Source organism: Triplophysa dalaica, chromosome 23 (assembly GCF_015846415.1).
Source record: "Triplophysa dalaica isolate WHDGS20190420 chromosome 23, ASM1584641v1, whole genome shotgun sequence".
NCBI lineage: Eukaryota > Metazoa > Chordata > Actinopteri > Cypriniformes > Nemacheilidae > Triplophysa > Triplophysa dalaica.
The window spans coordinates 7,713,729-7,741,480 of NC_079564.1; the positions used below are offsets into that span (position 1 = coordinate 7,713,729).

The 27,752-nt window shown below is 38.4% G+C and overlaps 1 protein-coding gene across 2 annotated transcripts in view; it reads right to left on the reverse strand.

The window, feature by feature from the left end:
- sema5a (sema domain, seven thrombospondin repeats (type 1 and type 1-like), transmembrane domain (TM) and short cytoplasmic domain, (semaphorin) 5A) overlaps positions 1-27,752 on the reverse strand; it is a 98,948-nt gene that overhangs the window by 12,391 nt on the left and 58,805 nt on the right. For both annotated transcript variants that reach the window (XR_008905495.1, XM_056738682.1), the window contains exons 11-17: positions 27,300-27,507; positions 24,345-24,462; positions 21,342-21,523; positions 18,900-19,043; positions 14,163-14,310; positions 8,708-8,933; positions 27-236 (exon numbers count right to left, since the gene is read on the reverse strand). Coding sequence is in view for 1 of the 2 variants with exons in the window: in XM_056738682.1 (XP_056594660.1) it covers positions 27-236; positions 8,708-8,933; positions 14,163-14,310; positions 18,900-19,043; positions 21,342-21,523; positions 24,345-24,462; positions 27,300-27,507 (1,236 nt within the window). In the remaining variant the exon portion in view is untranslated. The remainder of the gene's footprint in view (positions 1-26; positions 237-8,707; positions 8,934-14,162; positions 14,311-18,899; positions 19,044-21,341; positions 21,524-24,344; positions 24,463-27,299; positions 27,508-27,752) is intronic.

Consider the following 27,752-nt stretch of genomic DNA (forward strand, 5'->3'; position numbering starts at 1 on the left):
GTGTAAAAGCAACTATTGGCACTAACCTGGACACGGGGTGGTGTTGCACTCTTGAAACTCCTGGGCTGGTCCAATGCAGGTGATTCCTCCATATTTCGGTTTGGGGTTCGAGCAGGTTCGTTTACGGTTTCGTACCCCTGAGCTGCAGTCCCGGCTGCACTGGCTCCAAGAACCCCAGGCAGACCAACCTCCATTTACTGTCAGTCCAGTGATACGGCCTGAACGCAGCAAATCTCCTAAAACAAGAACAAACAAAGATGGTGAGTCAGCACCGAGCTAGTCTGAGACAGATTTAATGCAGATTCTATTTCTGGCGGACCTGTCGAAGGTCCCAAATCCCACCATTAACACGTAGGTCAAAAGTGCCAAGAGTGTAAGGGGATAAAGGAAAAGTTCACCCAAAAATGTAAATTCTGTCATCATTGACCCATCCTCTTGTCATTCCAAACCTGTGTGACTTTCTTTCTGCGGAACACAAAAGAGGATATTTGAAAGAACTTTGGTAACCAAACAACATTGGTCCCCGTTGACTTCCATTGAATGACACACAACCCACTGAGACATTTCTCAAAATATTTTCTTTTGTGCTCCACACAAAAAGGTCAATTTAATAATGACAGAAATTGTATTTAAGGTTAAACTATACCTATAAAGGAATAGTTCACTTGAAAAATGGTCCCCATTGACTTTCCATCGTAGGATTAAAAATGACTATGGTAAAGTCAATAGGGACCATTTTTCTGAAAACTGCTCCTTTAAGTTAATATTTAGCCCCAATAAGAGAAAACACCAACATTGTTTTTAGCATCACGTGCACTCCCTGGGTATCGAACCGTAGATCTTGACTTGTCATGCTTTACCGGATAAGCTATACTAACAGCTGCTCATATGTCTTAACTTTCAGTACATAATTCTCTGTATTTGTTCTCCAAGCTAACCGTACGTCTGTCTGCAGTCTGACCTCTATGTTTCTCCTTACCTTGAGGGAGATCTAACCGTGACAGTCCCTCCGAGCCACAGCCATTTATCCATTCCGAGCAGGTAACGTCGAGTTGGCAGCGCTACATGGGTTGAACTATAGTCTGTCTCTCCAGCACCACAGCACACATACCTCTCAAAGGTAATAGACTACTTCATAATCTACTCACACCTCTAAGCGCTGTGCCCGGCTACGATGGCTAATGGGAACAGAGGTGTCAGACCACGCTAGACCCGCAGGTAAACAAACCGTGCTGCGTTCAGTGACTTTAACCAAAGAATGACTGACCACATCGATTTTTTTCAGAAGTATAAAGTCGCACGGTGGAATTGCATTTTGACCTTGTAATGCTTGCCGTTTGTTAAACTCACATGCAGAGCGAAGCAGATAAATTGAAGTGAAATACTTGGAAACAGATGCCGCTGACTCACATGCTCGGGCAATTTTAATCATCCCGTCTCTATGACGCGTCCATGACGATAAGATCAAAACTACGTCTGGCGAAAGGCACAATCATGAAATCAAATAGCTCTTGTAGATTAAGTGTGTGGCTTTTACGGTATTCCCCAGAGCGGCTGTAAACTGCCTAGCGGTCACCAATGCTTATTAAAAGTTGGAGGGTGGGCAATTAGAATGGACTCCCTGATGGGTCTCTGTAGTGGGTGGTTAACGCCTTTGCAAACACATATAATTACCATGGCGTCCAGCGCTGGCAACGCCGCTAGAGGTATCTGACAAACAAAATGTCAGTTGAACGACATGGGGTGCTCATATAAAGTTTCATCCACAGGAATGAAACCACTGTTTAAAATGCTTTGTTGAAATATGAGTGTTTGATATGTGGCAAAAAGGGATGTCCCTCACTTTTTGTGCCCCCCATTCTGAGTCATTTTATTTTGAGTATCTGCCGAGCCGAGCCGAGATCTGATACTTGTATTTTCCTAGTGCTAGCTGCACGCTCCAGGTATATTAATATATAAAAGCTTCTGCTAAATGACTAAATGTAAATGTAAATAATGAAAGCCTAACATATTGTAGCAAACATAATGACAGGATGAGTCTTTTCAACTAATTCAAATAGCAGGTTTGGATTAAACATTTAAATGTATAGTTGAAATGCTTTTATTGCAGCTGGACAGGAGTTTGTTCTCATGAGACCGAATAACAGAGCTTTATTTCACACTGCCTCAAAACAAAAAAACTCAACACAATACTGCAAGTTCACTCCGTGGGCTCACATAGCCTAAATATAAAAAAAAATGGAAAATCAGCATCTCTGTCTTGTTAGAGGACAGCCGCTAATATGATTCTCATCTGTGTAATTAAACTTGTTGTAAAAGTCGGGTAGACTGCTGTATGATTAAGAAATCAGACGAACCTGTGTTCTCTATCACAGCGTCACAGAGCTGAGTGAACTTGCTGTCCTTCCACTTTTTTGAGGGTTTGGTATTATTGTTATTATTGAACGAAGTTCTGTTCCTAGCGCCTTGCGGAATGCTAGCGCTGCAGACATTAACACATTTTCTCGTTTAGGAAACTTGTGTGATGGCAGAGGTGATCAGAAATGATAGAGCAAAATATAGCCGATCCCGATCAGGTTAAAAATCCCTCGATCAGCCCCCGATCCCGATCTTTGCGATCGGATTGGGACATCCCTAGTGCAAAGCTTTTCTCTAGAGACAATTTTTTTTAATTTATAATTAAAAGGCAATGATTTTACTATCAACTAAATTTTTCTCATTAAATTATTCCAAAAGAAATTGATCTAAGCTATAACCTACACATTCAATTTAACTACAAATGTTGTTACAGTATGTCCTCTTTATACGTTTATACTTTTTCATGTGATTTTTTATAAACATTGTTATATTTATATGTTTAGAATCCTCAATGATTATAGAATATCCTATGTATTTCAGAATAGTAACTTGCCTTTTAAACCTTGCTTTATTTGAAATCTTTTATTTTAAGTTGATGATATATTTTATTTTATCATCTTTATTTTATCTATATTTTATTTGTAAGGTTTAAGTTCATGATCTATATTGTATTGTATAATAGCGTTTTGAATTGTATTGTTATAAATAATAAAATAAAATAACAAAATAAAATATATTATCTTATATTATATTATTTTTAATGTCATAGAGTAATAGCACAGTGTTTTTATTGGCAGTGGTATTTAAGAAATGTATTAATGCTGCTAATTCACAAAGTTGATGCTTAGAGCTGCAATCTGTAGCTTTTCGGATAAACATAAACAACTGTACAAGTAAACAACAAGTAAACAACAAGTACATAAATAGGTATTTGTTCAAAATTGTCTCCCTTCCTTTAGCCTACTTTCCCCAATTCACTACGCTAAGCATGTAATGATTTAGAATTCGAGCAGTCAGGTTCGATTTCACATTACATGATTTCAACTCATGTAAAGAGAATAACTCGCAACAACAATATCTTGCCACAGAGAATGTGATAGAGAGGCAAAAGTTACAGACTGCAGCTTAAATGAAAAATAACTGAGATCTCACTACAATCTTCTGAGCTATAAAAGAGTCTCTGTGAAGACCAGAAGCACCGAGAATAAGATTTTGGAGGGACATGTGTGTAATGCACCCTGCAGACATTTGCCAGCCGAGACTGTAAGGTCTGCAGAATCTGAGTGGAATTCTAACAGATGACAAGACTGTGTGGATTTGATAGTTAACAGCCTTGAAGATATCAAGTTGTTCTTAAAGAAATGAAGAGAAGCAAAGACAGAAAGTGACAGCACCGTCCTTGCGGCATGCTATTTCGATGAGAAAATAATGCTAAAGTCACAATTTAAAGTGATGTGCTATTGTTTCTTAGATAAATGAAGGCATCACTCTTAGCCAAATTACAAACCTGAGGCATCATCTGTTATGGCCTTTGGCTTATGCTGCAGAAAAACTCAAGGTTTTTATGATAAGTGGCCTGACTTTTAAGCCCCATTTTCACTCCAGTCACCACCATTACTCCAGCAAACAAATAGACGTAATGGTGCATGTATTGATTTTTATTGTACTGAAGGTTAAGCACTAAAGACTTGCACTTGCTAAAAGAAAAATTACACTGTACTGCAAAGAAAGGCACGGATCCAGCCTGAAACTATGTGAGAACCCATAATCTACATTTATAAACTCATGGATTTATAAACCATTCGCTTATTTAAAAAAAAAAAAAAACTAATTACATTCGGGTTATAACCAATATGAGGTCACACTTGATCAATGAAAGTGATGTTGTTATCTGACATTCCGTATCACAAAGCTGCTGAATCTATGTGTAAACGGCACCCAGCTGCTGTTTTCACTGAGAACTTCTTTCATTTGGCCCTGAATAAAGACAGCTGAGACATTAAGGAACCTTATCTGAACAAAAGCCGATTTAAATTCAGCTACTAAAAGATTTGACCTCAAATGCATTCCCAATCTGAAAATGTCAGCAAGCACTGATTCTACTGATCTTGTTTCTTTTATAACGTTGACATTAGACAAAAAAGGGGACAAAATAGCAACATTTACGTGTCTTCTTCTACAGAGACCCAGGTGACTCTCATGCTTCATTTTACAGAGAGCTGAATATCACTTCACAGGAAACAGAAATGTTGTACAAAAAAAATGTATCATAATTTGGCATAGTTTTTTAATTTACCAGTTTAAGCGAATAACTACAACATTATGCTGAGTTGTGGAGTATTCAGTGTACCTCCATAATCGAACACACTGAGCTTACATTATTGATCCTTTCTGTAATTGAATTGAAACGTGAATTGCTGAACGTGCACACTTCTGGACATATTCTCAGTTATAACACTTCTGACCCCGATTTAATAAATTGTCACAATACAGTTCAACAGGTTTTAATAGTAACAGACTGGGAGGTAAATATCCACAGGTAAGTGTTACATCCACAGGTTAGTATAGCATCCACAGGTGACAATAAACCCACGTAGAGAGGATACAGGGGGGGGTCTGAACTAGCGACTACTAAAGCCAACTAGACCTGACTTCGAACAAAACACAAGGTATATATGGAGTCCATGGGAATGAGGTTCAGGTGCAATCATGGGGGTAATCTGGTGCAAGGGATCATGGGGAGTGTAGTTCGTGGTGTAAGTCGTCCGGGGAACGAAAGCGGGTGAAGCTGGGAGAGAGCGCTGGGGGGGTTGTGGCCGGCTGAGAAGCTAGGTTGTTACATAAATAATACCCTTAAATAAAATTCTGCTTATGACAGCTTTTTGCAGGCCGTAGTAGCAGAACATTAACTGCACCCAGGGCCGGCCCAGGATATGTTGGTGCCCTAGGCAAGATTTTATATTTGCGCCCCGCTAATAATAGTATTTTTTTGTAAATTTTGAACATTTTAATGCATCATGAATTTTCACTAACATAAACAATAAGTAAATAAATAACTAAGAAAAATCTTTGGAATAAAAAAGTTTCTAATGACCATCTCAGTGTTTAAAAATATTGTTGTTTGGTGACTGTTTTTTTCAATAGTACTGTATTTTAAAACAAGAGCTCATAAAACAACTATTTGATTATTATTATTTAGATAAAGATCAATGAGACTGCATAGAGCAAATTGTTTTGTGAAAAAGGCCTGTGTAAGCCCTAAAAAGGCACTACTTCGTATATTTTATACCCTTTTAATACCTGTTATTGGTGAATGAGACACAAGTCAATAGATGGATCATATCGTTGCTGTTGGACTGTAAGCTTGTAACTCCAAAAAAATGCATTTGTTGACAAAGTTGACAAGCTCTTTTCAATACTTTTTGGTAAATTTTTGCAAAACCCGTGGACAAACATGAAGGGTGAACATAATGATTTATGAAATGTATGGAGATACAATGTTTTAAACCGACAGCTACGATATCAAGATTTTTTATGCAATAGACTGCATTCAAAAAATGTAAAACTACCACTTAGACCCTCAGTGTAACCACCTACTGTAAACTCAGTCCACAACTCTAGGTTTTTCCACATCATCTTTCTTACAAACTGTGCTTTATCAACTTTTCTTCTCACAAACTAGGATTACGGATTCTTAAAGATTCAAATCGATTTGGGCCAGCCAAGATGGGAGGCTAAATCTTTGCCAAGTGGCAGCCCATTCATTTCAAAACTCATCTTCCCTCGTGGCTTCACTGATATCAACACACATCTTTAGTGTGAAGGTGATTATGGCAGTTGGCCTCTTCTGTACGATATGTGCTAAGTTAACCACTGAAAGCCTTTAGGAGACACATCTGTCATGACTGGGAATATAGGGTTATAGCTGGCTGCTTCGCGCCAAATAATGGCCGAAGCGCGGTAATTAATAATTTCCGTTTGGGGCATTTCATATTTATGAATTACACAGATGCACCCCTGATGTATCGTGCTAGAGTCTGATGTGTCAGTTATACAGTTCACCGGGAATACTGATAATATAGCTGCAAGCTGCAATTACAGGGCCAAGCAGACCAGTGAAATGAACCCAGTAATGCAGAGTAGATTTGTTGAATATACCTTAAGGATATATAGATTTAAGAGGTCACAGCAGCCACTGACAGTTTATTTTGTAAGACAAATGGGCTAAAGACTTGAAATATATACACCATTGCTTTGAACTCTTAATCAGTGGGCGGTTAAAAACTGATTTGAAACACAATTCGTGTGGGAATGGTGACAATGTTTCCATCCAGTTTTTGTACATGTACTGTTTTTCAGCTATAACATTTTTGTCTCCAGCCTGTATCCATCCAACTGGACTAAAACAAATACGAATAACAAATGTTTTGGTGTTTGTGTCGAAATTAATCGCGACCAATCGTATGCAAACAAAAGTTCATGTGCGTGTAAATATTTCTTCGATTTATATACATGTATGTTTGTGTATTTATTTATACATGTATATACATTAAATATTTTTATACTCAGTACACACACATATTATGTAAACAAAAACATTTTATTTTGCATACGAGTACTCACAAATAATAATTTTACAGCCTTAGAAATGTTCAAAATGTTATCGATATTTCCATTAAAAGCATTTCAATGCACTAAACTTTTTTATTTCCATTTAAACCTGTTTCTGTAAACCAAATCAATTTGTGAAACTTTACAGAAATTTGTGCAAGTTTAGAGACAATCTGAGCCAATTTTGGTAGCCTGTTACCTGTCACCCGTTCCATTTACGGAACACCTAAGTTTGTGTCAATATTGTGCATGTAATTTCTAATCGAATCATGACAAACTATATATCACTGGAAAGGTCTAAGACTCTAGAATACAGATTTCTTTGGTGTTTTTTTTAATAATTTATGTAGGGAGAGTAATAGATTTTTTCTATAAAGAGTGTTCTTAGATTTTATGTTATCCTTTAGCGACTGTGTTTTTTTAATGATTTTTTTAATCTTAGAAAAACATAAACTTCATTTATTTATTTTTTACAATAAACCTTACAACAAACCTTACATTTTTATGTGTGTGATTTTTTTTAACAATAATCAGTTACTTTTCTTTTTTCAAACAAGACCAACCGTAAGTCTGTATTCCAAAGAATTCGTGAGTTACCGCCATTTTAGTTCCAACATGCGTTTTCATGTGTAGAAATAGTAAAAAATAAATCTTTCACCTAAAACTAACATTAAACATGATTAAACTCTAATCATTAAATAAAAGTTGTATATAATGTATCAGAAGGTTTTAAAATCATGGTGTATCACATTGTTAATAGAAGTATACATTACAACTCAAATACAAGATAACATTTTAGCATCCCATTGCATTCAAACATAAAGTTATGATGGAGCAAAAAAAAGATGAAGCACACTAAACTTACTACATCCATATGAACCGTGGCACAGCTGTACTTTCTTTTAATGCAGCTAATGTTACAATTATGATTCAATACAAATGACTTCTGCAAACTAGCAAAACAAATGTTTCTGTTGATGCCGCCAAACATCATTGTAGTTTACTCTTCCATAAAACGAAATTAAAATGTGTGAGATGTAAAAGCAAAGGAAAATAACACAAGCATATATAAGAACTTGGTCATAAGCTATGTGTGTGGCATCTCTTTTTTTGTGATCTCACTGTTATCAAGCTTCAGTAAATAGCTGTTGCAGATCAGAGCCACAATGTATGTTCCAAGTAAACATCCCTCACAAACAAAGTTTACAGTTTATATGGAGCCAGTGGTTTCACTACATCCGCTGTGAATCTAATATTGAGATGCCACTTACGGTCTCGTAACATCCTGGTTAACAGCTTGTATACAAACCACCAAGTGTTTACAACTCACAGCAGTGAAGCTGAATGCAGTTGTACACATGCAGGAAGGTAAACAAATTAAATTAAGATCACTTTGCCAGACAGGAAGTCCAAATCACTGAAAGACATGACATTCTCTGATTTGACTTCATTAGAACGACGGTTATAAAACATGGCTGAGAGCACTTCTGTTAGGTAAGACGTCATTTCGAAAACTGACAAAGATAAGTAAGAGCAAGAGAGAGAGAAATAGAGGCACTATTGCACATCATGTTGTTTTTGTACTGATGGACAAATAGATCAAGTGACTTGCCTCAAAGTCAGACTCACTCCATCAGATACACAGAGCGAAAAAAGCAAGATGAGACCGGGGAAAATAGATGAAAGTGAGAAAAGGCAATAGAAAAATGAAGAATGGTGAGATTGAATGAGTTCTCACCGTCGGTGGAGCAGCCCGTGGAGCCGTCACTAGAGCAGTACCGCATCTCGATTCGCTGCCTCCCCACCTCCAGCAGGTTGGGCTCGGGTACACGCGCCTTACACGTGTACCTAAACCTCTGCTCGTAGTGGCCACCATTGTCTGAGATATTCACTGGTGTCCATGGTGTCCAGGGAGTAGTCTTCTTTATATCCGGACAAGGGAGGGTATTACAGGATTGGAATTCCTTTAAAAAATCAACATGGTGAGAATTATGTGGATGTTTGGAGAAGACTAAAAAGATACACAAAACATTCTGTATGCTGAATATGATTTATTTAATGACAATATGATAGTTGAAGCTACATGCCCAAGTAGGCACAAAAAGACAATTTAGACTGTGCAAGCCAACAAATTTTTCGTAGCCCTCCCTTAAAATACGGTTTATAGTTTGTGCAAATTAAGACCCTCACTTCATTTTTTATTTTGAGGTTTGACACCCTTCATGCTGAGAATGCCCTATTGCTGTCTTGTTGCCATTTTGCAGGCACCTATGAAATATTTCCATTGCGCACTTTGCTGAACATGGCAAGAAGCAAACAAGTCAGGCAGAAAGGTCATTGATCAAATGTAATTTATTGCCTTTGCAAAGAAAAAGGCTGTAAAATACGAGGAAATAAATAAAGACAAAAATACGGCCGTCCTGCACAAGTTAAAATGACATTTGGATTTGACTGGAAGTCTGAAGTACTGACAAAAATTCACTGGCATGGAATGGTTGAGATGAAATGTGTTCAGGAGAAAATCTGGGGAGCGTTTCAACAGTGCTGACTGCACACTCCAGAAATCCTGTTTGTTTTCCATTTCTAGAATTGATATGACATCCACATTGCCTGTATCCTTGATCCGACCAGCATTCAAGAGCTTTCAATCCTTCGATTTATGATAATGTTGTGCGTCTCCTAATACCGACGACCAGCCCCAGACACAGTCAAATTCATATCCTGACACCTTAAGAAATGGAAGAGCTATATATTTCCTGTAAATCACGCGTTCATTGGGTGTAGTGGGAAGCTGTGTCCATTCTCTCTGCATTTATTTATGCTTAATAGACCTTGAATCGGTGCCAGACCTTGGCAAAATAAGATAAAAGTCTTTTTGTTCATCCGTCAATCTGTCAGATAGAGACCGCTGATGTCAAATGCTCAAGCGGCGGTCTTCTCCACCATGCCCCACACTCTCTTATTCCCTACTTTCTTGAGGACAGGGAGTGGAAAGCCAAGGTTAAAGACATTGAAAACTTGTTACATTGCTTTATGTTTGTTAATAATTAATGATAGTAAATATTAGGAGACTGCAATGAAATCAAAGTAGCTCACTTCATGCTTTTTATTTTACAGAACATCAACACGATAGATGTTGATGACTGAAACTTTGTATTATTGTTACTTCTCGTGATTATTGCCCTATGAAGATGAATCGCTTGTTGAATTCCTCAACTGTAAGTCTCTTTTGATAAAAGCGTCTGCTAAATGAATAAATGTAAATGTATATAGAAATGAGATAGATACTAACACATACTGTAGAGAGGTGTTGAGAATTAGAGATTCTGTGCAAATGCGCATGATGAAAATGAGTTCATTATGTTTATTAAAAAAAAAACTCATTCTGCATAGAACCTTTTTGGTTGCCTTAAACTTTTATGTACAATCAAATTGGTTTAGCAAGTTTTGTTTTTCAATTTTGCTCAGTGGTGAGTTGCTGTAGCTTATAAAATAATTTAAACTTTCTTACAGTAACTTCTTTTTACGAGTAGAAGTAATGTTAAAACATACCTTGTTAACTGCCACCCGTTCCATATACGGGACACCTGAGTTTGTGTCAATATTGTGCATGTAATTTCTAATTGAATGATGACAAACTTTATATCATTGGAAAGGTCTAAGACTCTAGAATACAAATTTCTTTGGTGTTTTTTTTTATAATTTATGTAGGGAGAGTAATTGATTCTTTTTTATAAAGAGTGTGTTTAGTTATGTTTATCCTTTTGCGACCCGTATTTTTTATGTATTTTTTAATCAGAGAAAAACAAACTTTTTTAATTTATTTTTTACAATAAACCTAACAACATACCTTTCATTTTTTTGTGTGTGTGATTTTTTTTTTCAATAATCAGCTATTTTTCTTTTTTCAAACGAGACCAACCGTAAGTCTGTATTCCAAAGAATTCATGAGTTACAACATGCGTTTTCATGTGTAGGCTCAAAAAGGGCTCCGACAGGTAACAGGTACATCTTCTTTTTTCGTTTGAATTTAACCTGCACCATAACCTTGTGAGAAACAAATATAATAATAACTAGAGATGCACCGATATATGGGCCAATAATCCGTAATGTCCAATAAAAGCTAATTTTCACACTATCGGTTATATGAAAAATGCAATGCATTTGTGCTCTGTATATAGAAGATATCGGTCCCGGTGGTGGAATTTAGTATCTGTGCATCTCTGATGATAACTAATTTATGAATTTTAAGGTGTTTTGTTATGGATGAGGTCATTGCTTACTGCTTTAAGTAAAAAAGCCTGGGCACAAATCACATTATATGCAAAAAATGTTAGTACAGGAAGTTTGTAAAGGTGAGAGCAATGTTTTTACATTAGTAAGAAAATAGTGAAAGTCCTTTCTTATTAGACTTACAAATACTTTGAATGAGGGTTTTTCTATGGTTTACTATAAAACTTATAAGCAAATGTCAGAAAATACATTAAATAAAATGGACTGCTTGATGATCACTGGAAGTGATCATACAGCAGAATGCACTCAAACACATCGTGTGTGATGGTTAAGCTACATTGGATTCAATAAGGCAGTTGTTTTCCAAAATACACACCAGCTGGCCAACTGCCTACATATGGGCGACATAATAGTGATTTAATACCTATCGATGCGTCTCTGCAGTCTGAAGTTTGCACCGGGCCTGTCTCAAATTTCTCTGTGTCCACGGAAATCTGACATGACCCGAACCGCGGGCACATCAATCATATTTTCCTGCAGATAATGATGTTATGTGTGAATAATACAGACTCTTGTGATGTTTGCTCCTTTCCCCACTATTTCTGTCGCCTCTATCATTACTCATCTCATACACATTTTTCATTTCTGTAATCCTCCATCAATCTCACTTCGTCCGGCCTTCCTTTCTCTAATTCTCTATTGTTCTGTTTTTGTTTTTCTCTCCGACTATCTATTCATTATCTCTCTATCTCTTCATCTTTTTCAGTGAGCCTTTCACACTCACCATCCCTGAGTGCATTTTCTTCTGCATTACCGAATTACCTAAAGTTTCAAATGCATTATGGGTAGTGGAAGCAGGGATTAGGGGATGCCCTGTACAGAGCATTCCTGCCCTCTGCTCCGTCTCCAGACATCTGCTGACTAATGAGTAATCCTACACAAGTTCTCTGAGGCTTTTTAACATCATTACATCCAGCGTGCCGTTTATATCACCAGGACCTGTGGGGCCGAGTTCTTCCGCCTGCTGTCTTTGATACCCACACAGAGGCACACTCTGACAAAAAACCATCAATCCTTTGTGTCCCCGTACAAAAATTCAGTGTAACAGCAATTATGTGTTTCTCGGTCTGTTATTGGGCGGTCCAAACCTCACACGCTACATCTTTGACTCTATACGCTCCCAAAACCCCTAGAGCTCTACAGCCACCGCAAACACAGAAAACAAAGAATTACACAAGTGTCAACGATTCCAGTCATTACCAGCAGTTCACCTGAGACACCGGGTGGCCTTTCCACCAAGGCCCACCAAGACAAACAGTTTCAATTATAAGTATACAATTGATCAGAAAGAAGCACACAGCGAGGGCACTCAATCCAGGTTGTGATGAAAATGGGAATATTTAAACTCTCAATAAAAATGTATATGATCTATGAGTCGGTTAAATTAATACCCATGCTGCGAAATCATTGGGCAAAAAATTGAATTCCCAGTTTTTATGTTGCATGTTAATCTGTGAATAGTTTTATGTTTAAAATATATTTTAAACACTAAATAAAATTCAGAGAATTTAACACTTTTGTGTCTGAAATAAAAAGCAGATATCAATGTAAATCTCCCTGCTACGTCTTCACACATCATCCGATTTTTCTGTCAGTTCATCTATTGTCATGGTTAAGCAACACTTTGAAACAAATTGAAAATCAAACTGACTCAAATTACTTTCCAAACAAATATTTCATCAGGTCATGTTATTTTAAAATAACTTGCTCCGCCCCTTGTTCTCATTGAATACAATCAATTCCAGCCCCATTAAATTTTTCTTAGTTTTCTTGTTTTGCTATTGTTATTATGAATCCCCAAGTATTATTTCAAATAGGATTTTTTATAAAATGATGACAGCTATAGTATGAACCATACCAACGTCTGCCAACCATCAGTAACACACAATAATAAAGAACTCGAAGCTTGCTTATTAAACCTTCATTCTAAGTATTACGTGCTAAAAAAGGCTTAAAATAAGCACAAATAAGACGGGCAATGCACCACCCTGTTACCCACAAAAAAACATATATAAATATAATTACACACAGTGAAATGACGGCACTGCCCTTATAGCTTCTGTGGCATTCCTGAGATACTTTGGTGAATTTGTGTTTTTAGTTTTGTCAGCATGGTGACGGTTCTAAGACATCTGGTCTAGTGGGTAAACACACCAACCCACACACTTAGAAAGTACACAGACACGATGAGGAGGTGCACCATAAGGACTCACTGGAAATTCTTGTGTCATCTTTCTCTTAAGGGATTGTGTCTTGGAAGTGCCAGTGATCAACCGGTAAAGATTGAAATCGTAATTGGTCGTAACACATTTTCAATAGGAAATGAACTATTTGGGGCTGGCTCACATTCTGTTAATCACCTGAACCGCTTCCACATATGGCATGAGAAATAAACCGTGGTCACATGAGATGGACTTTTCTAAACTGGCAGCGGGTGGCTGCTTTTAAACCGAGAGTAAGAATATCACAGCTAACTCATGCCTGGAAAATCCAAGCTTACTTTGGGAGAACTCGCAGGCTCGTCAAGCCCTGTCGTCTCTTCAGAAGGGGATTTGCATTTTGGTATTGTGGATGCTCATGACAGAGCTAAAAATAGTATGATCATTTTGAAAAAGCCTGCAAAAATACACTACAGGTATGTGTGTGTAAGATTTTGTGTTAAATGAGTTTACACATGGATTGCATCAGTCTGGTGCAATCCCCACACTCTCCCAACCCCCTTTTTTAAATACCCTAAAGCTCTAATTTAGGTCCTGTTAATAGTTAATTTAATACTTTGTATGTATTCATTGAATATATGCTGTAAGGTTTATTTTCTGTTCTTTTAAACACAAAAGGTCTCATAAACAGAGTGGTAAATGAAATTGAAGTATTTAAGTAGTGACGTGTGCGAGACGTACCACACTGCATCCAGGACACTCGTTTCCATTCTCACATGTCCGGCGTCGAGACTGGATCCCACCACCACATGGAACTGTGCAGCGTTCCCATGGAGACCATGCTGACCAATAGACATGTGGAGGACAGGGCAGGTGTTCGTTGCAGTATCTAAGAAAGATAGAAACAAATGTAAGAATATATTCATAAAGTAATCTCTCTCTCGTTCATATTATGGTTTACATATGTACTGTTAACTTAAACATTTCTGTTAATAGAAATAAAGGAAAAATCTGCCTGAAAAAAAAAAATATCAAAATATGTAATCTAAACAAAAATAAGAAATGTTACCTCAGGAATAAAGTGTTTTAGGTTTATTAAGTTTAATTAGTTTTAGTTGAGGCACCAAAATTATTACCTGAAAATATATAAAACTAAAGCGTAAATAAAAATAAAATAAAGCAACATAAAAAATACACAGCACGAATGAAACTAAGATTCACATGCAAATTAAAAATATAAGCACATTTTTAATAAAACTACAATGAAACCAAAAAAACTACAAGTCTCATTCCAAGACTATATTTTAAATATAAAAAATGAAAATATATAAAAAAAAAAAAAAAAAATATATGGGTTCTGTAATATATTATTAAAGATAATATTAAAGCTAGCTTTTCGAAAATTTGGCATTTCTATCGCCATATCTGTTTAAAACGGCAGGTTACTTTTTGTTTGTATATTTTTATGTGTATTCACATTCCCACAAAACCATACTCAACCGCTCAACATATAAATCATTATTATACGAGCACTATTGTTAATTGGGGCCATTATAAACACATATTTTTCAAGCATTATAATTGATTTTTGTTATTTTTTAACCAAAAAATGAATAACCTCTACCAAGCAAACACTTTATTTAACTCAACAGGTTGAAACTCCAAATATGTGGTCATGACCGGCTGGCATTTGAGCGTGTCCCCAAGGACCTGAGTTAACCTCAGTGTAATGAAACCTGATTGAGCAGTGTCTTATCTAAATGAGGTTTGTAGGAAGAGTGAGAGGGGTTTGCTGGGTCTCTCTGTCCACTTGAAATCCAGACATGTGGGCTGTACTAGCCGTGGTAATTGAAAGATAGTTATAATTGGAATAAAGCAGAGAGATTGGACACACACAGTCAGTCGTTCCGGCTGTCAGGGCCACACTCAGAAAGACTCTGATTCTTTTTAAAGATGCTTGTATTCAAAGAGTCCGAAATTGCTCTCACATGGCCAGAGCCGCTCAAATTAAATCTTCTGACGTACTGATCTCATTTACATTAATGCAAGATGTCTCCGTGTCAAAAATGAATATTTGGTCATTATTTGCTCCCCCTCATTTCAAACCCATTTAACTTTCTTTCTTCTGCAGAACACAAAAGGAGATATTTAAAAGGAAATTGGCATCTAACATCACCGTGACCCAAATGGCTTGGACACAAAACCAATGCAGGTCAATGGGTGCTGTCGCTGCTCGGTTAACATTTTTTTTTTTAAAATATCTTCTTTTGTGTTCTGTGGAAAAAAGAAGGTCATATAAGTTTGAGATGACAAGTTGGTGATTAAATGATGAAAGTATTTAGATTTTTGGGTGAATTTTAAGAATCCTGAGGTGTAAAACAGCATACAAGCATCCCATCTAAATCACAACATATGCTGGTGACCAATTCTGGAGTTTCCAGCAGGGACATTAATCCACAGAACTGAAAGCTATAAACGGCGTATTGACGAGGAAGGCCGTATTCAGGGAATTACACAAGATGAATATTTATTTCCCTGCACTCATTTTCCAAAGAAAGAATCCACAGATGTCCAATGAAGAACACGCGTGTGTGTTCAAATTAGAGAGCGGAGAACACTATCGGATTCATATAAACAAAGTTTTTAAAAATAGGGAGATGTACAGATTTCCATTAGGGAACTACTGATTACAGCAAGTTGTTGTGATGTAGCATGTAATAAAAAGTCGAGAGATCCATACAGGAAAGATTTATAGCCAAGGGAAATGCATTCTCAATTTGCATATGCAAATAGAGTTCATTCGAAACAGATTTGCCAAGTTTAACAAGTTTGTCCTGCTCTGGTGAAGAGATGGAAAGAAACAAACAGCGCGAAAAAGGGGTAATTAATAGCACACGCACATTTGAGATGGTGCATGAAAGAAAAAGCGAGCGTGTAAAAAACACATTCATTTGTCAGATGGATTTCAGGCTAAACAAAGTATTGGAGTGTTGAAACAACAGCGTCTTCGCCTGCAGGCTTTTTGGTCTTATTTTGGAGAATGTCTGAGCACAAATGGATGGGCGTTTTCATAGTTCCAGGCTAGATATATGGCTCTGGACCTCACAGAAGCCCTTACAATGAGGCACAAGCTCATTTAGAAATGTTGGAGTGACGGACAGGCTTAATCACACATGATACCGGTGAAATGAGATTTATCTTGCGCTCTGTTTGAAGGCTTTAACTGCTAATCTATCTTTCTGACGTTCTTTTTCTAGCCCACACGGAAGACATCTTGGGACGGCTGACACAGAGGAGCTGCGTGCTGAGGACTTGGCCATCTGGCAGCCGTACAGCCGATGGGAAATAAAGTGTGACTATATGAGTCGAATACCTTAGAACCGATGCCCAATGGCTAGGTTGAAGACAAAGAGAAAAGTTTCCTGCAAGCAAATCCAGGCTTCTTTTACCTCGGACAAAAGACAGAGAAGCGGAAAAACAAGTGGTCCAAAGCAAAGAAAAACAGGAATTTTGTCCTACTAAGGGAACTGACAAAGCACATTGGTGACATTAACGCAGCTCACGTCCACATTAAATGCGAACTGTCGGGCACCCCAGATATGTTTTCACAGCTATTATGCACCGCTGGGCCGGTCGAGGTGTTGCACTATAGCGGACGAGCGGAGTGAAAAACTCACAAGGGCTCGTAGATTAGCCAAACTGAATGCGAGCTCAAAGCTTGGCTCCACAACTTTTTTGCTGATTATTCACAGTCTTTATGCAGACACCTCAGGGCATCCAATGCCCCGACACCTTGGATAAAGAGTGTAAGCCGGGGACAGGAGATGAAAAATGCAAGAGGCGGCAGAAATCCTCTGTTTCACAGGCACCTGCAAAAAAATAATCAATCCGCAGCCCCCTTAAGCCGCAAGTGTGCGTTTCTATGGCGACCCAAAAAGACAGCGGAATGCTCATTCTGTCTAATCCTAAAAGAAAAATGTTAAAGCTCAACGGTTGCTCTTTTATGACTCAGGAGCTTGAAAAGTTATGCTGATTAAATATCAAGTTTCTTAGATTTTCCTCCAAAAAGTTTATTTTTAAAACCTGACTTACGAAGTTGAACCAATGATAAAAGAGAAAGTTCACCCCAAAATATTATTTTTCGTCATTTACTCACCGTCACGCCTGACGTGTATTGCTAAAATGCTATAATAAACTATTAAAGAACATTATAGTTTGGTTGGAAAAGTTAGTCAAACGTCATACAATTTTTGTAAGCTTTATGTTACAATCGTAACTGGACATTTTAATGTTTCAGAAACATTCCAACCAAAACGGAATGTTTTAAAAATGTTTTTAGAACCTAAATCTGTTAACTGGGTGTATGACATCAAAGAAGATATTTTGAAGAACGTTGGTAAGTAAACAACATTGGACCCCATTGTCTTCCATTGTATGCACCCAAAACCACAGTAGCATTTCCCAAAATATCGTCTTTAGTGTTACAATGAAGAAAGAGTTAGGTTAAGAGGTTTGAATGTCACGATAACAGTCTTTTAATTGGTGGGTTACTGTTAAAAACAAGCAGTGATATGCTTACTGAACAATTTCGAGTACATAAGCCGGAAATCATATCATTAAACTGATAGTAACAACTTATCATTAACGTTTGTTTATGGTTAAGTTCTCTAATGAAATTAAGAGAAGTCTCATGCAATATTATTGCTAAAAGTCATTACTTGCTCACCTGTTAAAATTATTTAAACAAGTGATATAAAAATAAAATCATATCTGTGATTTTTCCCCTGCTCCTTTTCACTTCTATTTGTGACACTAATGATTTTCACAGGATGGTGTTGTAAATTATTACCTCTCGCTAAATTGAGAATATAAATACATTTTTTACAAAAACAAAAGTCAAGTGTGAGTATATTCTGTATACTGATGTTTGGGAGGAAGTTGGCACCTCCACTGGAGTCAAGTTTCGCCCAGGGACCACAACTGTTTTCAACAGATGCTTCTCTCTCTGCTTGCCTTCATCCCCCCCACTTCAGGTCTAATTTTTCAGCTGCACAACACTGTTGCTTAGAAACCTCACACATTCTCAGAGAGGTGCAGTTTAAACATAATTCTGCCATGATTAGGTGCCACAGCATCATACCCACAATGCCTGTGTGTGTGTGTGTTGAGTCTGTGGGTGCGAACTCTGTAATTATGAAGCCTTAGTATGTTTACTTTTAATTGGATGTCAGTCACACAAATTACAGGCCAGAAAAAGAAGACCCTCACACTCACACCTTCAGGTGTTTGGTTTGCATAATGGTAGTTATGCACTAACAAGCCTTCTGGAGACGAGCATTCTATAATAGGACGAGTAATAAAAGAGCTATAAAATGAGCCGCTTACATTCTTTACAGCTCACACAATCACTGCAACAACATGCACGACAGGTGAGAATGAAGATTTTTTTTCCCGTCATTGATGTTTGGTTTTCCTCACCTCTCCTCGCGGTTCTGGCCCACACACACCCGTCCTCCATGACGAGGGGTGGGGTTGCTGCAAGAGCGTTGTCGGACCTGGAATCCGATTCCGCAGCTGGTGCTGCATGAAGCCCAGGCCGTCCACGGTGTCCAGGCTCCGTTCCTGATGACAGATTTATATCACAGATTTAATCACTAAGCAAACAGTGGCACAGCTGGTTGCTTTAATTTGACATTCAGTCTGTTAGCTTAGGATCTCAGTTAGGATTGTTCTAAGCTAGTTTAAAATGCTGTGTTGCAGAAAGGAAAGCTGAATGAAACAATTTGGCATAAATAAAAATCTCAAAATCAAACAAAACGTCTTGCTCAGCGTTTGCTCTTTTATTGCTTAGGGATCCGTGTGTTCTTAGGGGAGTTTGTCATGTCTGCACCACTAGCGTCACCAAATAAAATAGCAGAGAATTGTTTTAAACAGGTTTCCTGAGTGGAGACTGTACATGTTGAAAAAATTGTAAACAATGAAAAGTAGAAGAATTTATGGGTTAAACAATTAAAGGAAAGAAAAAGAGGAGTGTTTTTAAATAGTCTAAAACGTCATCTGTTAGTATCCTATCTGTTTTGTTTTACTATTGTTTCTCATAAATTCTCATATTTTAATTTTTTCACCTGTAGTAGAGTAGGCGGGGCGAGACCGTGGTTCGAGTCCGGTGAGTAATTGTGAATTAGCGCAAGCTGTGCGCACACCGGGCTCGAATCACGTAGGAGATGGGAGCATAAAAGGAACGAGCGACCGGACCGTCGAAGAGAGAGGACCGGGCCCGAACTTATGTTATGTTTGTATTTATATTTATGTTCATGTTTTGTTCACCGGCGGTCGTCCGTGAGGGGCCGCCGGCTGTTATATTAACTTATTAAATGTTTAAATGTTTGCCGGTTCCCGACTCCTTCCTTCCATTTTAATGAAGTGTGTTACAGTGGTGCCGAAACCCGGGAGGAAGGAGAGACATGCTGTCGGAGAGTCCTCGCCGCCGAGTGGCCTCGCGGTGCCGGAGAGTTCGGGCAGCGCGGACGAAGGGCGTCCGCCAGTGGCTGCCCGAAGCGGTGGCTCTGGGGAAACGGAAGTGCACAGTGCGGCCACCGTCAAAACTTCGGTGGAACGGCGACCTTTGCTGCCGCGCCCCTGGGTCGAGGTGGGGTGGCTTTCGTCCAAGTGGGAGCGGGGGGGTTGCCGCCGTCCGCCAGAGGCTGGAGCCTGTGTCCGTCCCCCGAGGGGGAGGAGCAGGGGGCGGAAGTGCCGGGTGAGCCACCGCCTGCCAGAGGCCGGAGCCTGCGTCCGTCCGCCCAAGGGGGAGGAACAGGGGACGGGGAACCCGCCCCGACTCCCGGATAAAGGAGGAGCCACCGCCGGCCGCCAGGGGGCGGACGGTCGAGCCGTCCACCGAAGCCCCAGGGCCACCGCAAGGTACCGCGAAGGAGAGTACTCCGGCTGGTTGAGGAACGAGCGGCAGCATGTCGGGGAACCAGATTTTTTTTTTTCCTCTCTCCCCTCTCTCTTTCCGGTCGCTACGAGGGCTCCCGTCTCCGTTGTCTCGTCTCGTCTCGTCGCTGCATACCCCCCACCCCACCTCCCCCCGAGGGAGGGAGCTTGCACAGTCGCGGGGGTACCCCCCGGCCTGTGAGGGGTGATGGTGGTATGTAGTAGAGTAGGCGGGGCGAGACCGTGGTTCGAGTCCGGTGAGTAATTGTGAATTAGCGCCAGCTGTGCGCACACCGGGCTCGAATCACGTAGGAGATGGGAGCATAAAAGGAACGAGCGACCGGACCGTCGAGGAGAGAGGACCGGGCCCGAACTTATGTTATGTTTGTATTTATATTTATGTTCATGTTTTGTTCGCCGGCGGTCGTCCGTGAGGGGCCGCCGGCTGTTATATTAATTTATTAAATGTTTAAATGTTTGCCGGTTCCCGACTCCTTCCTTCCATTTTAATGAAGTGTGTTACATCACCCAAAAATGGAAATCGTGTTATTAATTGCTCACCATCATTTCAAACCTGTATGACTTTCTTTCTTCAGCAAGACACAACATAATATTTTGATATTTTGGCGGTGCCCATTGACTTGAATTGGTTTTGTGTCCATACATTAGAAGTGAATGGATACCGCGGTTACCAACGTTCTTCAAAATATCTTCTTCTGTGAGTAAACTAGACAGAATTTTCATTAAGGGTGAACTATCCTTTTAATACCTTAAAAAATAAGTAATAATTTGTTATAGTAACAAAACGGTACGCATGGCACAAAAAATAGCAGACTTTAGTCTAAGCACTGTTAAAAAGGATTTCATGAGAGACATGTTTGTGAAAAAGCTGTGATTTTTCTTTCTACACCTGCTTATGTTTGCTTGGAGTCACACTACGTGTCATCAGTCTTTGTGTGTCCACATTTGTAGGACATTGTATACCTGGAGCAGTTTGCCACCTCGACACTAATTCCTTGGCAAGTTTGTCCTCCACACTGAGGGCTTGGACTGTCACATTCTCGTGTCCGACACTGGCACGAACCAACACTGCCTCCATCACTATGACTACAAGCTTTCCATCCCGACCAGCTGCCAAAATGTCCATCCACAGTCACGTTCCTCACCTAGACACACACCCAAGTCGTGCACAAAGACAAAGCACACATGAATAATAAACAGGTGTGGAACAAGGTAGACTGAATGTGAGAAAGATGATTACTGCAGATAAGGTCACATTTGCCAGTTATTAGATGAATATAAACTAAAAACATAGCTTGGGCATATTAGATTTGCGATAGTTGAAAATAGCACAGGCTCCTAGTTGAGAAAATGAACTCGCTTTAAAATGAGCCAATACTATCATCTGAGTCATTATTTGAGAGTGTACAACTGAATAGCTAATGTAATATTGCTATTGCACTCTGGATATTAACATCTGTGGTATCAGATACAGAACAACATGTTTTGTGAACAAAAGGAGACGGCAATGCTGTCTAGCGAATCAAACGCGACGGCTTCTGTGGAAAAAAATGGGAGTGCATTATGAACCGGCGTTGAATAAATGACCGTCTGTGTGAATAGAAATTGTTTTTGCTCTTTCTATACACCAAACGCGAGTCACACTTCCCATTTGGTGGAAAAACTATTCAACATCATAATGTTCAAAGTCCCGACTTGCTCTTCAAAAACAGATGTGGTTTACAGCAGTTTGATTTTAACATACAGTAGGTTACAATGTATTTTTTGAAAAACAAATGTAGTTTTGGCTTTATTTCTTTACTATTCCAGTCTCCAGATGGGTTTAGTGAATGAAACGTGCCTCCAACTGTGTTCTGCTAGAAGTCACATAGGTCCTTTAGTTCCAAATGAATACTCTACATACAGTTGCAACCTGTAGTATTTGTATTCCATACAGCTTTCCTGTAGCTCAGTGGTAAGAGCATTGCGTTAACAATGCAAGGTTGTGGGTTCGATCCCAGGGGATTGCAAATACCTATTTAAAATGTATAGAATAAAGAAATATAAGTCGCTTTGGATAAAAGCGTCTGCCAAATGCATAAATGCATAAATGTAAGTGTATTCTTGTTGGTTTCAGTTGCTTTAATATTTTAATGTAATTTTACAGATTTTTTAAATACAGGAAAAGACTGCAAATTTACAAAAAAAACATCAATGCATTTCTTATGATTTCTTTTTAGATTTCGGTGCTGTTCTGCAATTGGTCAATGTTATGTTTTTCAGGTGCCCCGGGTCTTTTTTACAGTGTGTATTGTTTGAAAGGGTACCGCCCCAGTGACAGCTTTTGCACATTTTTTTCTAAGAGTGTATATTTACACTACAATAAAAATATAAATTGAACGTTTATCATTGATCTGCATTAAAGTCATTGTATGTATAAAGTGCATTTTTAAAATGAGGTTTGGGAACCGAAAGTGTATGTTACCGAAACAGGTTGGAAAAGGCAATGAGATGCAGACTTTAGTACAACTTAACACATTACTTCTGATTGTACTTTCCAAAACAAAGAACATCCCGAGCTTAACATATGTAAACAACACGAACAACCAACATGTTAGTTACAGTTGGGACTAAAACATGCGTTCTAATGACTTTATAATCTACTGTAAGCCTCCCACACTTTAACACTTCCCCGTGTGTGTTTTACAATCCCATTCTGCTTTTCTGTTCTTCAGGCAGCGTGGGAGGCGACACGCTATTACACAAAATGTCATTTCTCAGCTGCAGCTACAAGCTGCAAGATCTTTTACCTAAAGACTTTGAGTCTGTCACATTGCCTTGAAAAAAATGATACGTGTGTCTGTAAGTGTGTGTGTATTTGTGCTTGAGAATAAGTATTTGTCAGTATGCCACATGTAACCTTTAGAGTGTAAAACAAGCAAAGCCGTCATGCCCGTTTGTCAATATTCAAAAATTGATGCGTGAAACACAATTAGTGTTTATTTGGCACCACAAAAGTAGAATCGATACCGGCACAACCTGAGATTTGTAAAAGGTCAGTGGAATGGGCGTGCGGTGCTAAAGATATAAATGAGAGAGAGAGTTGATGGATTGGACAAAGAAGTGTGATGTTGATGTACAAGCAGGTTGGCCTGAGGCAGGAGAACACGTTACAAACAAGGGAGTATGGGAATACAAGCCCATGTAAACAAAGAATGCTTCTCAACAAAATGGTTGCAGATGGCAATTTCTGTGGTTTTTGTTTCCACACACATGCTGTGTCTCTATTTCCTGCCCAGCTGGATTTGTATAATCTGTGGAGATTGTTTTATTAGTAGTCTTTATCAGAAACATCACACAAAATCAATCTACTGGTAAAGTACCGTATCATATTTGGAGCCAAGTAAATTTTAAAGATAACTTAACGCAACTAATATATTTGCATCTAAGCAAATCAACAACAAAAATACTGGCAGCCTCCACCCATGACTTTCCTTATGAACTAGAAAAAAATGTATTATCCAAATGCCAAAGTTATTCTTTATAAGACAACTAAAATACAGCTGTGAATTTTTAAACATACATCACCTAGAACATTGCACTGAAGCCTCCGCAAACAAAAACAGGTGCATGACGCTCCCGGCTTTAAAATTTTCTTTTCGTGCACAGAGGAAATTTTCTCTTTACTGTGAAATAAGAAGCATATTAGATCTGCGTTGCCATTTGTCATCTGTCAGAACTATCCTTACATCACCTGTAATGTGTCCTCAACATCTCAACACTGTTATAAAACTCTACTAAGACTGGCTGCTGTTATGAGAAAAATCTGATCCTGCAGGACTGATGTTCTAGTAGCGACAGAACCATTAGTCATTGTTCTTCACCGGCGAACTGAATGAGCATAGGTAGTACCGGTGAAGAAAACAACATTTCGCTTAGAAGTCTGAGCTGCCGTGTGAATGATTGTGGTGCAGTCTAGAAACTCACAGGACACTTTGTGATGCTCTGCTCCCATTGGCTCATGCTGACGCTCTCTTCCAGGGTGGTGCATTTTTTAAGCACCAGATCCCAGCCGCAGTACGGATCTCTGGCCCCCACACAGGCTCTGAGAGAGGGAGGAAGAAAACATGTTTACAAAGATTCCAAAGTTTATAACAAAATGAATGACAGGAGAGACTGGGGAAAGAGTAAAGGAGAAAAAGAGAGGAGACAAGAAAAGATAAGTGTATAGAGTCATATCTTGCAAATGAGCTGAGCAACAGTTATTTTTATTTCACATGCACAGTGTTAACACCAAAATCATATAGACACAGTAGCAAACAAACGGAAAGTTTTTTCAGAGAGGAAGGGATTTGTCGTTTAATTTAGATTTGAAAATAAAACCTTAAAAGTGGACAACAGAGAAAGATAATAAGTTGGCTAGCAGCTAGCGTTAGAAAGGTACCTATGAATACATATAAAGGGAAAGATATACCGTAGATGGTTTCAGCAGCAACAATATAAACAAATGGTATGTGCCCCAAACTTAACTTCCGGGAGATCTCTGCAAAGAATCTATTACTGTTGAGCACTTTAGTTTAATTTCATAAAATCAATATACAATAAAATATTAATATGAACTAGCATTATTATGAATTACTTCATAGGTACAAATACTTTTCTTAAAACATATGTGTATAATGCATTATAAAGGTCGTTTAAATGTATTACTTATGCCTTAATGCAACTTATAATGTACCGTAATGTCTTATGAATAATTGTAACTGCAGTTAATACCTTATAACACTTATTAATTCATTGTTACACGTTGCATTTTTAAAGGAGTGGTTCACTTTAAAATAAGCCCACATTAACTTTCCATGGTCATTTTTATTCCAACTATGGTAAGTCAATGAGTGCTTATTTTAAACTGAACTACACCTTTAACTACCATAATATAATAGTCATACACTTTTTTAAGCCTTTATAATGCATTATACATAAAGGCTTTTAGTATAGTGTTACCAAATTAAATATATATATTTTTTTATAACCTAACATCAACCGAAAGTTAACCTTGGGTCAGCCACATACGTCCAACAAAACGTCTTTATTACAAACATTTATGGTCCTATGACATCCACAGGAGATTTAAATAATAATAATAATAAATATTTATACAACAAAAATAATAATGTTCTTTAATAATAATAAAGATATACATGGGTAGTTGACAAAAACATAAATGTGAAAGTAAAATTTTGGAAAACCACCTTGAAAACTTTATTTAATGTGTGTATATGTCTGCCAAATGCATACAAGTTAAGTACAATAAGACTTTTTGAATGCTATTAGAAAGTGAAACAGGAAAACACTCTACAGAAAATGCATTCATTCGTATTTGTAATATTGCTTGCTTCGCCATCACTTAATCCATTTATTTTTCCATCGAGTCTATTTAACTTGATTGCATTCACAGAGAATGGCCTTGAGATCACAAGCTTCACAAACTCATATCACACATCCCCATCAAAGCCATAAGACACACATACGATGCAACGTGTGGAGTACAGAGACACAAAATTATGATCAGTCCTCCAAAGTGAATGCCAACAGGCACTTCTAAAGAGCTCCATTATGGCAAGTGGGTGTTTATGGACAAAAATGTGCATGTGAGCTTTCCTCTCTTGTATCACAAAAGCACAGAGGTGCGCTCAATTGACTTCTCCCACCTCTAAACCACTTAACAGGATATAAAAAGCTCATCAGGCCAAAACTTGTGCCCATATTCACTTAACTCGGCGCTTTTCGTTGGAATGCAAATGGAGTAATGATGAACATGTTGCCATCTCCCTTTTACGAAAAGAGATTAGAGAAGTGCACTTGATACGAAGGCCTTGGGGCATATTGTCAAACACGATGATTGTTCTTTGTTGCCCTGTGGTAGTGAATCTTTCTGACATAACGTTACTCTGCTCTGGTGAAAAATGAAGATGCAGGCAAGCACCAGTGAGATTAGCAGTATCATTTATCCTGTATAATCTACATTTAAGTATTATTAAATACAACATGAAAAGGCAATTGCAATGGATTTGTTTCCATTTGAGTACTTACAAGTGAAACAGACGATTCAGCTGTGACTGAATAAACAGCTGCAGTAATGTAGGGTGGAAAAAGTTTGGGATGTTTAAAGGGAAAGTTCTTCCAAAAATGAAAATACTTGCATTATTTATTCACCCTCATGTCATTTCAAACCTGCATGACTTTCTTTCTTCTGCAGAAAACAAAATAAGACATTTTGAGAAATATCTCCATGGTTTTGTGTCTATACAATAGAAGTCAATGGGGATCAATGTTGCTTGCATAGCAACATTCTTTAAAATATCTTCTTTTGTGTTCTGCAAAAGAAAGAAAGTCATACCGGTTTAAAATGACATAAGTGTGAATGAATAATAAAATAATTTTTCGATGAATTGTCCTTTTCTTAACCTTTTTTTGTAATCCAAGCAACATGCACGATGAGACCGAGTGCAATAATCATTATTAAAAAAAAGATTCTCACAGGAGCATTTACACAGCTCTCTTCCATAAAATAAAATAGATGATCATCAGCATCAATAAACCACCAAAATGGACAAAAAAATCATAAAAGTCCATGACCGTATGCTATACTGTACTTTAAGTCATCTCAAGCTATGTACGGAAGCTTGGACAAGACTAAAATTAAAGTCATTATTCACTGAAAATCTTGCTTGGCAGCCAAGGTCACCATTCACTCTCACTGTATAGAAAAACGGTGTAGAAACGATGTCATAAACAACTTCCTAGAATGTGGTTACAGTGCAGAAATACGGATATGGCTTTAAAAGACATGGGGAATAAACAATGATTTTTTAATTTTTAAAACGTTTATGAAATGTTGCATATCTACGCTATGCATGTCAGAAAGTATGCAGTACTCACTCTCTGGACTTGTGGAAGTTGCAGCGCATCAGGGGGATTTTGATGACTTGGTCCCTGACTCCCACAAATAGCTCACTGCGGCTGTGAAGTATGAGCAGGCTACGGATCGGATGCCTCCTCTTGAGGGGAAAGAGCTCAATCTCATCCAGCAAACAGCTGCCCATGGTCTGGTTCAGCGGAGAGAGCACCTTCTTAATGGTGCCGTAATCTGCCAAGCAAAAAGAAAGAGAGAAAATGTTAAAACTGCGAGAGAAAAGAAAAAGAGAACATATGGAATCACTCTAGGTGATCAGGTGGGCCGACTCTGACGACCTAGTGAGATTAGAAGGAAATGATGTCAGAGAAGCATCGGAGAAGAATGACCTCAGATCTCTCCAATCACATGAAACTCCGAAAAGTGCCACCTGGGCTGTCAAGTTAAATATGGATGTGCTATTTGGATCGGAAAGGGCA